This window comes from Chelonoidis abingdonii, chromosome 4, assembly GCF_003597395.2.
Source record: "Chelonoidis abingdonii isolate Lonesome George chromosome 4, CheloAbing_2.0, whole genome shotgun sequence".
Taxonomy (NCBI): Eukaryota; Metazoa; Chordata; order Testudines; family Testudinidae; genus Chelonoidis; species Chelonoidis abingdonii.
The window spans coordinates 54,016,773-54,029,963 of NC_133772.1; the positions used below are offsets into that span (position 1 = coordinate 54,016,773).

The following is a 13,191-nucleotide window of genomic DNA, read 5'->3' on the forward strand; positions in this document are numbered from 1 at the left end:
TGAACTAACCTCGTTATCTCTAGCTTGCTTGCTAGCATATATATACCTACCCCTGGAAATTTCCACTACCTGCGTCTGACGAAGTGGGTATTCACCCACGAAAGCTCACGCTCCAAAACGTCTGTTAGTCTATAAGGTGCCACAGGATTCTCTGCTGCTTTTATATTTACCTTGTAGTCCACTGTGACCCCCAGATCCCTTTCCACAGTACTTCTTCCTAGGCAGTCATTTCCCATTTTGTATGTGTGCAACTGATTGTTGCTTCCTAAATGGAGTACTTTGCATTTATCCTGATTGAATTTCATCCTATTTACTTCAGACCATTTCTCCAATTTGTCCAGATCATTTTGAATTATAATCATATCCTCCAAAGCACTTGCAACCTCTCCCCATTTGGTATCATCCACAAACGAAGGGTGGACAACAACTAGTTATAATGGGGATTAGTCCTCCTTCTCTGAAGAAGGTGGCTAGATTTGCATGACTCCTGAGCATTGTATGAGGCTGTTGGTTGCCCCATGCAGTGGTCTGAATGGGGCTCTGTCCTTGGTTAGGCATTGGAAGGGCTGTGATAATCCAAGCTAATTAAGCCTGGACAATATTAGAATACTTCGGATTTGAGTATTGAAAAGGAAGATCGTCGGTGACAGCTTGATGCTATATAGCCTTCTCCTTTGTTCACTGCTGCCAGGACAGGTTGCCCTTAGTAGATATCTTGTTTAAAATAATGGTTTAATAAAGTTGATTCCACTTTGGCTACATGATTATTCTTGTCTCTGTCCTCCCACTCCCTACCATTTGCAGTAATCACTAATTGCTCTTCTAGAAGGCCCTGTTTATTTCTGATTAAGTGAAAAGTGGCGATAAGTATTCAAAAGTCTGATGGCAGCTCACCTCTTTCAGTGAGAGACACAAGGTGGCTGAGTCCAATAAAGGTATTGGTCCAATAAAAGATATTCCCTCATCCACCTCATCTCTCTCATATCTTGGATTCAGCACAGTTACAACAACTATTTCAGTTCAAGATAGCAGTGCTTCCGAAAAAGTATTTGCCTAGATTAGAAGAGCACCTGACAGACACTCTGAGCAATAAACTTAGTGAACATTATGCACTTGAGTGAGTCTTTCCAGTGTTAATTTACATAATTTGACATCATTACAGATATAAACACTCGAAGAAGCCTTGGGAGTAGGAGTGTCACTGAAGCCTACACTTCATCAGCTCACACTGCATTTAGCACATTTATAAAGCTGTAGACTAGTATGGAAATCAGCTGAGGGCCAGATCAGCTGGATCATGATTAAATATCCATCATATAAGAGTTTGAATGACTTGAGTGCTCCAGGAACTTTCGTCCTGCAACAAAAACAAAACAAAAAAAGCTCCACACCAATTTTCCTAATGTTTATATCCAATCGCTTTTCACATATAGGACCAAATGTTAAAATGATTTTCAGATACAGAGGGCCAGATTTTCCAATCTATACCAATCTAAGTCAATTCAGTGACTCCTGATTTACACTGGGGTGAGCCAGACAAGATTCACACTCAGCCCTTTACATTTGTGAGGCCCACACTGTATATTTAAGATACTTAGCATCTATGTGATAATGAGAAGCCAAAAGGTTTTGCCTACATTTAGAAGCAACTTTTGAATATTTGGTACACAGACTTAACCAGAATAAAATCTGGCAGCAGACTTTCTATGGAGAGGCAGAGGGAGCAACTTCGCTATCAGTTACATTAGTGTAAAACCAGAATAACTCCACTAACTTCACTAAATCCACTAATTACATCCTTCTAATTGAGATAATAATTTGGTTGACAACAAAGCCATCATAAATTACATTTAAAAAATGACTATATTGAAGTACTGTACTGTGGACATAGCATGGGTCAAGATTTTCAAAACTAACCAGTGATTTGAGGTGCCTTGTTGAGTGCCAAAAACAAGACACCTTAAACAGGTCACAATTCCAGAGGTGGATGATGCTCATCACTTATTGAGAATCAAGTTCCTTAAGCGTGCTGAAAACTGAGGCACCCAAAAATCACTAGATGTTTTTGAAAATCTCGGTCACATGTTTAAAAATATTAATGCATTGTTATGTTAACAATAAAAACCACCTATAGAGAATTTCTTGACACTGAATAATTTGAAACTCTTATGTTTCAACTAAATCTGAAACTTCCCAATACACATATTAATAGAAAAATAATACTGTATAATAATTAACTTACTCCTTATATTACCGACACTTGTGAAAGTTGATACATTTGTACGTTACTATAGTTTCTTCTTGATCACTCCTTTTATCCCTTATTTTCTTAGAAATTTGATTGCTCATGAAAGAGGCCAGATTGACTGAACTTTCTCAGGGGCAGTGCAAGACTGGGAAATCAACTCCTCCAGGAGCTAAAGAACTTCACAAACCCCATTATCTTCCACTCCAAGTGCCAGGCACATTTCTTTGATCTTGCCTTCTCTAACATAAATACATAGCAATTGGTACACTAAAACACAACAAAAAACAAACAGCCCCCTGAAAACCCTACCAAACCAAGACACTCCACTGCACATGCTTCTCTCCATGGGGAGAAGATGAGAGAACAATATATGACAGATGTCTGGTCACCTTATGTAATGAACTATGGGAAAGCGCTCAGATACAACACTGATGTGCGGTATAACCACCCATATGAAACAGAACAGAATAAAATAGCCCTGGAAAATGAAGCCTTCTAGTTGTCCAAGAGAAATGAGGCATAGCCAATGGCAGTGTAACCTTCCCCAAGCTGTCTCTTCAATGTGTCTTAAACCTGACCGGGTAGGACCTCCTCAGAGTGAGAGGGTAGAGCCACTTTTCTGTTGAGATTGTCACAGGACAGCTATAATATACTAAGAAACATCATCATCTATGCACTAATCCGGGTCTAATTCACATCAGTACTTCGAAGAAGAGATGGGTTCAAGTCATCACATTCCAATCTACCTTTTAACTCTCTTAATTCAGGACTGTTTGGGTTCTGGTTTAGCCCATGATAAACATAGCAACCATTTGAAAAATGAGGATCTGGAGTCAGCTTTGGATCTCAAACCACTCAATCTTTCCGCCTGTGTTTGTATACATGGCTTTGATTTGGGCCTATTTCTGGTTAGATGTAAATGACTTCATGTTCTAGAACCAGTTCCCTGTGACATCAAGTCCATTGTTCTCTCTCAAATATTATTGCAGTTTGGGATGGAGAATTAATTTCTGCATCTTCCCTTCTAAATGAAAGACTAACCACTGCTGGATTTCTATTTGCCCTGCTTTTACTACTTCTTCATACTCTACAGTGCATTAAAATAATAGTGCGGGAAATAAATGAGCTCAATCCCCTTGTCATAAAAGGAAGGAGGTTGCTTGCAGAAAATTTTCCATAAAGGCCCCTTTCCTTTGTAATGATCTGCCCCTCAGGGCTGAAATAGCCCAAATTTGTTGATCTTCCAGGCATATTACAAAGGCCATCTCTTTGAGTTGGCTTTTGGTGGAAGGCTGAGACAACTGAGGGCAAGATTTCTGTGTACTGGAAAAGTGCAACAGGGAGTTGAAAGCCATATTAGTCACATAATTGGAGATCAGATGATGTGTGGTAGGAAGAAATGCAGCTGCTTTGATTGATTTACTTTGCACTTCCTATGTTCTTATGTTTCTAAATGGCATGTCAAGGGTCTAAATGGGATGTCAAGCACTTTGGATGGGCAACTTTGGGTGGGGAGTTTGCATGAGACAAAAGTTAACTAAATAAAACTAAATTAAACAGATAGGTCATTAAGTTTGATTTCCACACATGGGCCCTAATCCTGAAAAGACTTACATACATGTTTAACATTAAGCAGGTTAGTAGTCCTAGAATGGTCTCACAGGATCAGGTAGGTCACTGTTAGCAGAGTATGAAATTTATCTTTTAATTTTGTTGTATTTTTTAAATAATACCACATTTTCCATCATTAAACTAACATAATGAAAGCATCCCACTAACTGCAAATGGAGAAAACAGGGAATGCTATCTAACTGGTACTTTTTCAAAAAGTTGCAGTTTTATCCACGTGAGCCTATCAATTTTCACAGAAACTTAAAATGTAGTGGTAAGACTGAAGATACATTTTGATGTCCTTGCTGTACTATGGATGAGAGTTTTGCCTCTGAAAATATAAAGTGCGTTTTGCAGGAAGTTATATATGTTTCCTCATTTCAATTCCAGGACATAGGCCTGGAACCCAGGACACGTGCATTAGTTTTGCACTATTCTGGACCTTTCTGTCCTCCTATAAGTTTGCAAAACCCATTACTTTCATGAGGTAATTCTTCCCCCTCCCATTTTTTATGACCTGCATTATCAGTTCCCTGTGGGGATCATTGCCACGTTTTAGAACCTACAGAAGCGTGAGCCTGTGCTTGCAGTCCTTAGGTGGGGCTATGAAATTCTATGGTCAGAAGCCAAAAACTACATTTAAAAATACATTAATATTTGAACAGCTCCAGGTCTAAAAGTGCTACATGAACATCAATGCCTACAGTCCCTTTGCAGTAGTCCTGATCACTGTGTAACATAAAAAAGTAAAGGCAGGAGCTTTCAAAATGTAGTAGAAGAAACAACAAAGCTTTTCAGATTTTTTAAGACAGCTTCCAAATGTGTTCAGAGAAGTGTACTCATTTTACCAGATTAAATGTGAGCAACTAGAACACAATGCATCAATTTATCTTGGCAATCCTTGATTACTCTCATTAGTTTTCTTGTAGCTTACAGCATGCAAAACCTACTTTGCATCACACACTGTGTGCAGAAACTACAACTCTTTAATCACTCTGGGTACTAACAAAACAATCCTTTCTGAACAGCATGCCTTTAATTAATTTATCATAAAGAGACAAAAAAGTGGTTCCCCCTTCTCTTCAGAGGAAGTTTAGATTGTGGGAATTAACACTGGACTCCTTGGAATATTTACAGCACAGTACGGTACTTCCACTACAGAATGGAAATATAGAAGGGAAAAGAAGGCACAAATTCCTAACAAGGTGATTAAGAAATTTTTGAAGTTTATGTTTTGTTCTGGATTGTTGAGGGTGTGGAGAGGAGGGTTAATTAAACTGTTAATTCAGCACTTTTTACTCTAACAGCAAACATATGGGCCCAGAAAATCAATTCTAACATACATAAATTAATCATACCAAATTCATCAGTTTTTTGGAGCAGAGACGATGGATTCTTTGGCACTAAAGGGTCAGGTCATCTGGAGCAAGGACCATACAGTTGAATGTTAATCAGTAACATTACTGTTTTTTGAAACAGAGTTTGAATAAATCTGTTACTACAACCCATTAAAAGAATGTCCCAAAACTAAGCAAGCAGAACACTACAATGGAGAGCGTCCTGAAGCTTGGTAGAATGAACATAAATCAATTGGACAATGTAATACCAGGGTACAAAACATATAGGAATGACAGAGTAAGTCATGCTGGCGGGAGAGTGGCAATATATGTTAGAAAAAGAGTCAAACAAGGGGAAAATCTTAAAAGAATCAAACTGTACAATAGAATCTCCAGGGATAGAAATTTCATGCTTGCATAATAAGAGGAAAGCACTAGGAACATACTACGGACTATCTGCCCAGGATGGTGACAGTGACTGTGAAATGCTAAGAGAGGTCAGAGAGGATACAAAAATAAAAAAATGGAATAATAGGTGACTTCAACCTCATATTGACTGGATAAATGTCATCCTATGGCATGATGCAGAGAAAAAATGTTTAGATACCATAAATTACCGTTTTTTGGAGCAGCTAGTTCTGGATCCCACAAGGGGAGAGGCAACTGATTTAGTTCTAAGTGGAAAACAAGTTCTGGTCCAATAGGTAACTACAGCTGAACTATTCAGTAATAGGATCATCATATAATTAAATTTAGCATCCTTATAAGGGGGAAAAGACCAAAACAAAAAAAAACAAAAAAACAACAACAACCCCCACCACTGTTACATTTAACTGTATAAAGGGGAATTACACAAGAATGATGATGCTAGGTAGATGGAAATTAACAAGAGCAGTCACACTGTTAAAATGCCTGCAAGCAGCATGAAGGCTACTTAAGAACACTGTAGTAGAGGCTAAGACCAAATGTATAAAAATAAAAAAAGATAGTAAGAAGACCAGAAGAATGCCACTATGGGCATGCTAAACAGCAGAGTAATCATAGTATGATAGAATCATTGGGTTAGAAGGGAACGCAAGAGTCATCCCGTCTAACCCCCTGCCAAAATGCAGGATTTGTTGTGTCTAGACCATCCAAGACAGGTGGCTATCCAGCATCCTTTTGAAAACCTCCAGTGAGGCAGCTTCCGCAACCTCCCTAGGCAGCCTGTTCCAAAGTCCTCCTGTTCTTAAAGTTAGGGATTTTTTCCTGAACTTTAGTCTAAATCTGGTATGCTGTAGTTGGAACTCACTGCCTCTTGTCCTGCCCTCTGTGGCAAGAAAGAACAACCTTTCTCCCTCTTTTTTATGGAAGCCTTTCAAGTATTTGAAGACTGCTATCATGTCCTTCCTCAATCTCCTCTTTTCAAAACTAAACATATCTAGTTCCCAGTGGTGGGTTTAGAGTTAGTGGGGCCCTGTTCTTAGCTTCATTTTTGGGGTCCCTACTTGAGACACAGCCAAGAAAAAGAACATCTTCTCTTATTTCCCCGACTCCATCGTTTTTCATTCATCCTCCTCCTATAAGTGATAGGAAGTAAATGAGGATAAAGTGAGGTACCTTGATTGTTTTTTGTAGTCTAACTTATTTTTCCACACACCACTTGAAAATTGCTGAGGGTCTCGGCGGACCACTTAATGATCTTACCAAATATTGGTTGTATTGTTAGCTAACTACTGTAAAACGCTTTGGATAACAGTGCTTTATAAAAAAGAATGTAAAAAAACACTGGGGTGCAGGGTCTGGGAGGAAGTTAGGGTGCAGGAGCGGGCTTGGGGTTGGGGTGCAGGGTCTGGCCAGGAGTTAGTGTACAGGAGGGAGCTCAGGGCTGAGTCAGGGGGTTGGGGTGTGGAGCATTTACCTAGGGAAGCTCCCATTTGGTGCAAGGGGTGCAGGTGGGAATGTGGGGTGTATGTCAGGAATCAAGGAGGGCAGGGGACTGGGGTAAGTGAGGGGATGCAGGAGACAGGGCAGGGGGTGTGGGCTGGGGTTGTGGGGGTGTTCCCAGCCCCCTGCCCCATCCTAGCCCCCTGCCCTGAGCAGCTCCCTGCCTCACCCCACCCCTGCCCCGATTCCACCTCCTTTCCCAAGGCCTTGCCTCCACCTCTTCTCCGCCTCCTTCCTCAAGCGCACTGTGGCCCCCACACCTCCCCCTCCTGGAGTGACCTGAGCACTGGCAAATAGCTGTTTGGTGGCGGGGGAAGCGCTGAGAGAGTGGGAACCCAGCATACTCATGAGAGGAGGTGGGGAAGGTGGGAGCTTGGCTGCTGGTGGGTGCGGAGCCTGCAGCAGGAGCCCCAGGAGCCAGCAGGACCAAGCTTATGCCCCCACAGCTGCCCCTCCCTGGGGCACCCTGTCATTGGGGGGCCCTGTGCCAGGGCACCCTGTGTTTTACTGTAAATCCGCCTCTGCCAGTTCCTTCAACCTTTGCTCACGTGGCTTGCATTCTATCTCTTTGATCATCTATATCGCTCACCTCTGGATCCTTCCCAGTTTCTCTGCATCGGTGACCAAAACCGGACACAGTACTCCCGCTGAGGCCTAACCAACACTGAGTAGAGCAGTACTATCACCTCCCAGACTTGCATGCTATGCCTCTGTAAATACAACCCCTAAAATTGTAATTGCAACAGCATAATGGAGGCTTCAGAGGCAAAAAGGCATTCTTGAAAATATGGAAGTCAAATCCTACTGAGGAAAAATATGAAGCAGCATGAACTCTGGAAAGTAAAATGTAAAAATATAATATGGCAGGCCAACAAACAATTTGAGATGCAACTTGCTAAAGACGCAAAAACTAACAGTAAAATTTTTTTCAAAGTACATCTGGAGTAGGAAGCCTGCCAAACAGGCAGTGGGTCCACTAGACAACAAAGGTGTTAAAAGAGCATTCAAGGAAGACATGGCCATTGCAGAGAAGCTAGATGAATTCTTTGCATAATATTCACTGCAGAGAATGTGAGGGAGATTCTTGCATCACAACTATTTATTTTGGGCAATAAATCTGAAGTACTGTCTCAAACTGATGTGTCAATAGAAGAGGTTTTAGAACAAATTGATAACAACTGTAATAAGTCACCAGAATCCGATGGTATTCACCCAAGAGTTCAAAAGGAACTCAAATATGACATTTCAGAACAACTAACCATAGTACAAAACCTATAACTAAAATCAACCTCTGAACGAGATGACTGGAAGACAGCTAATGTAACACTGATTTTTGAAAAAGGACTCCAGAAGAGATCCTGAGCCTAACTTCATTACAAAACAAATTGTTAAAAACTATAGAAAAGAACAGAATTATCAGACACATACATAAATACAATTTTCTGAGGAAGAGTCAACATGGCTTTTGTAAAAGGAACTCATGCCTCATTGATCTATTAGAATTCTCTGAGACTGTCCAAAAGCATGTGGCTAAGGGTGATCCAGTCGATAAAGTATACTTGGATTTTCAGAAAGCCTTTGACAAGGTACATCTCCAAAGGCCCTTAAGGAAACTAAGTAGCCATGGAATAAGAGGGAAGGTCCTCTCATGAATTAATAAGTGGTTGAAAGACAGAAAAGTGTAGGAATAAATGTCAGTTTTCACAATGGAGAAAGGCAAACAGTGGGGTCCCCCAAAGATCTGTGCTGTTCAACATATTCGTTACTGAGCTGGAAAAATTTGCAGATGAGGAGTTACAGAGACATCTTACAGAACTGGGTGACTAGACAACAAGATGGCAGATGAAATTCAGCACTGGTAAATGTAAAGTAATGCACACTGGAAAAAATAATTCCAATTATACATATACAATGTTAGGTCCTAAATTAGTTATTAAAACCCAAGAAAGAGAACTTTGAGTCACCATGGATAGTTCTCTGAAAACTTATGCTTAACGATGATCAAATAGGCAAACAGTATGTTAGGAATGATTAGGAAAGGGATAGAAAAGAAGACAGAAAATATCATAATGCCATTATTTAAATCCATGGTGCACCCACACCCTGAGTAATGTGTTTAGTTCTGGTTGCCCCATCTCAAAAAAAGACATAGTGGAACTGGAAGCAGTTCAGAGAAGCTAATCAATGGCTTTCATACTAGGAGAGATTAAAAATATTAGGATTGCTCAGCTCAGTAAAGAGACGATGCAGGAGGATATGATAGAGGTCTGTGAAATCATGAATGGCATAGAAAAAGTGAATAGAGAAATCTTACCCTTTCACAGAATACAAAACCCAGGGGTCACCAGGATAAATTAATAGGCAGCAAGTTAAAAACAAACAAGAAGTACTTTTCACACAACACACAGCTAACTTGTGAAACTCCTTGCCAGGGGATGTTGTGAAGGCCAAAAAGTATAACTGGGTTCCAAAAAGAACCAGATAAGTTCATGGAGGAGAGAACCATCAATGGCTGTTAGCCAAGAGGGTCACAGAAACAATTCCATGCTCAGGACTTTAAACCTCTTACTAGAAGCTGGGTGTAGAAGACAGGGATGGGATCATTCCATATTTTCCCTGTTCTGTACACTCCCCCATACACTTTGGTACTGGCCACTGGTGGGGACAGGATACTGGACAAGATGGACCATGGTCTGACCCAGTATGATAGCTCTTACGTTCTTATATTCATTTTAAAATATTGTTAAATATTATGTCACAGGCCAAGCTTAAATGTACAACAGTAAGGACACTGTAAGTGAAGGCTATGATATCACTTTCCTGCCAGCCTAGGCATTTTGAGGACTGCCACTGGAGTACTATCCTTTAAAAACAATGATCATGGCTTCCTATTAATTATAATAAAAATACATTAATATATGTTAGTGACCATAAAGTCCAAATGAGCACTACACTAATCGTAGTCACTCCAGTTAATTGCAGCACGTTTCTACTGCAGTTATTACTGAAGCTTCAATTGCTGGTTAAACGTAAGATGAAACTAATGAGCAGGCAGCAAAAATACTCTGCAAATCCACATGAAGTGGAGCAGAAGAGACCAGAAGTCACAGCTGAGGTTATGCACTTAGGGTGAAATTCACCCTGATGCAGAAGGCCAGCACTCAGGTCCAGGCACCACTTAAGTTCTCCAAACAGGCCCTTGGTGGGACTTAAGTGACGCACAGGCCTTGCACTGGTCTCCCTGCACAGGGTTAACTCTCACCCTCGGTTCTGAGGGCCAATACTGAGTCCTGTGGAAAGCCTCAGTAAGCTGTTTTTGCAGAGGACAGTTCTCTGCAGAAGATCCTTGATGAGAAGGGAGCCCCAAAATCTCCACTGCACAATGACACACAGAGAGAGCTGCTGGGCAACACTGTTTCACAGCCCACATTCTACGGCTCCTCGTGTGGTGGAGCTATCAGGATCAGATATAAGTATGGCTCCCAGGCATGCTGTACAGAAACCAAGCATACACCCAATTCAGTTCTGCTGGAAAACAGAGTATGCATGTTTCAGGTACAGAAACAAAGCTGATCCCTTTTGAACCTTCTGAAATGTATTTTGAGGAAGAATTACCTGAGTAAATTGCCAGTAAAGCTTCATCCTCTTGGCTTTGGCATAATTGCATTCAATGAGTCTGGGCCTGCTGTTCACATCCACCAGGCATCTGTTGTCATCATCATCAATAGTGGGACTCAGAACACCCACATGGATCTGCTGATTACTTGTATAATAAACATTCTGCAAGAGAAAGCACAAAACAAGACTCATGGCCTGAAGATGGAGGAGCTATTTCTGTCAAAGCTAACAACAGCAAGAGTTAATACACTGACGAGAAATGAACTATCATCTTGTCCCCTGTTGGCTTGTAAATCATTTTATATGTAGGAAGTGGTGTAATATATATAAAGATAGTTTTAAACTATCTATAATTGCCAGGTACCTGGTGAATAGGGGGTTATGTGAATATTACAAAGCATTTACTGATGACATTTTTCTCTGGCCATGCAGATTTGGGCTCAGAAACAGCAAGCTGCTATAAGTGGTAAATTTTCCAGCAGGCAGTGGGGTTAGTTTGGGAATTGCCGTCATTTTTTATTAGAATAAATAATCTGAGGATAAAGCAAGATGCAGATTTGGGAGGCAGAGGAGGGAGGAGAGGAATAATACAATTGAGTTCAGAGGGATCTGGATCTTTTATGTGACTAAGACAGTAAATAAAAAACGAAGCTTAGTGCAGATAAATGAAAATGAGTACACTTGGGGCAGCTCCCCAAAATGCAATGTACATGTTCAATGGATATCAGTTAACTCATTCAGTAGCCTGTGAAAGACTGAGTTATGGAAATTTCAGAATACCTGGACTCACTTTACTGAATATAGATAGATAGTGTGGGATTTGCGCGCTGGGGACTTAGTCCAGGGTGAGACAAAACCCTCCCTCTCCACTCCCCTCCTCCAAGGACACTAGTGGAGTAATTAAGAAGCGGTTCAGAGGCAAGCAATAGCGCCCTGAACCTACCCCAGAGAAGAGAAAGCGCGAGACCCAGCAGAACAGTACCGGCAATTTGCCACAATAGATAGATAGATAGATGGGCTGAATCCTTTGCTCTGGATTCACAGCAGAGCATTGATCTCACAGACCCTAATGACTTTTCTGCTGTCCAAACAGTCAAGAGAATGTTTATTATCTAGCCTATTCATTTTGCCCACTGAAAATGAGAGTGGTGTGTTTGTTTTGTTTGTTTCCCCAGAGGAAGGAGGGGAAAGTGAAAAATAGATGGCAGAGGTTCTATGGTGTTCCCTTGCAAAGGTATAACATTATATTAAATGTTGGCAACGTGAAATAAATCCACAATTTGGGATTGTTCTGTGAAAACCCCAATGAAGAATTAATTTTAAAGAGACTGGATCTTTCCCCTTGACAGCATTATGGAAAAGGATAAAATTGCTCTTATCTTTGACTCTATTAATTCTTTACCATCCCTTATACAGTGGGGAAAGTGTTAAAACTGAGAAGTAAAAGGGCAAAAGTCCATAGGGAGAGGCTCTCTGAGTAGCCCTGTGTTGTCTTACTGTTGTTAATTAACAAAGCTAAATCCTAGAAAAGGGAGGAGCTGGACTTTATGTACTGTGTGGTTTGAAAATGTGTCTGTTCCCAGGGTACACATTTTCCCACTGTATCCTGATATCTATTTATTATTAATGTTATATATAATATTGAGAACTTGCTTTGTATGTACAGTGTGTACTGTGTTGTAAAAATCAAATAAAATATTAATTAAAAAAAGAACAGAGTACAAATTAAACAGAACAGCCACGAACCATACAAACCTGGGAATGGATTTGGGAGCCTATTGTAGAAAATTCTTTGAATCCATTATACCAGCGTATAAAAGGCAGGCAGGATGTTGGGATGAATCAACACAGGGATAAAATACAAACCTTGCTTCTTGTTTGTGTGCAAGGCATACTGCTTGCCCTCACCTAGCATTTCTGGGTCAGATCCTCAGTTGATGCAAATCAGCACAGTTCCATCGAAGTCAATGAAGTTATGTTGATTTACACCAACGATTTGGCCCTCTGTTTAGTTTTGGTTCCTTTTTCTCCATATCAAGGATACTAGAGAGAAACCTTAGTTGGCTGAACCAAGGTGATTCCAGGTGTTAAGAATCTTTGCTACAGAGAAAGATTGAAAAGGTCAGTCTTATTTTCACAGCAGAGAAGAGTGAAATGATTTAGCAGATTAATTCAAATTTCTGAACAGGGTGACTGAAACTGAAGGACAAACGATAAATACTGCCGAAGGGTTCACAAAAAGAGACAGATCCATAGATTAGGCAATTAAAATTGGGCAAAATGAAGATTGCTATGATTAAAACTGATGCATTAGAAGAGCAATAAACACAAGCTTCCCAGACAGACCAATGCGGCAAATATTGTAGATGAGTTTAACAAGTAGCCAGACACTTTTATGGAGAGGATTGAAGGATTCATTGATAAAGCAGGGAGATGGGATTGAGATAATCT

The 13,191-nt window shown here is 40.5% G+C and overlaps 1 protein-coding gene across 2 annotated transcripts in view; it reads right to left on the bottom strand.

Annotated features, from left to right (window-relative positions):
* GALNT18 (polypeptide N-acetylgalactosaminyltransferase 18) overlaps positions 1–13,191 on the bottom strand; it is a 509,102-nt gene that overhangs the window by 113,425 nt on the left and 382,486 nt on the right. For both annotated transcript variants that reach the window (XM_075065179.1, XM_075065178.1), the window contains exon 10: positions 10,738–10,902. In XM_075065179.1, the coding sequence (XP_074921280.1) occupies positions 10,738–10,902 (165 nt within the window). The remainder of the gene's footprint in view (positions 1–10,737; positions 10,903–13,191) is intronic.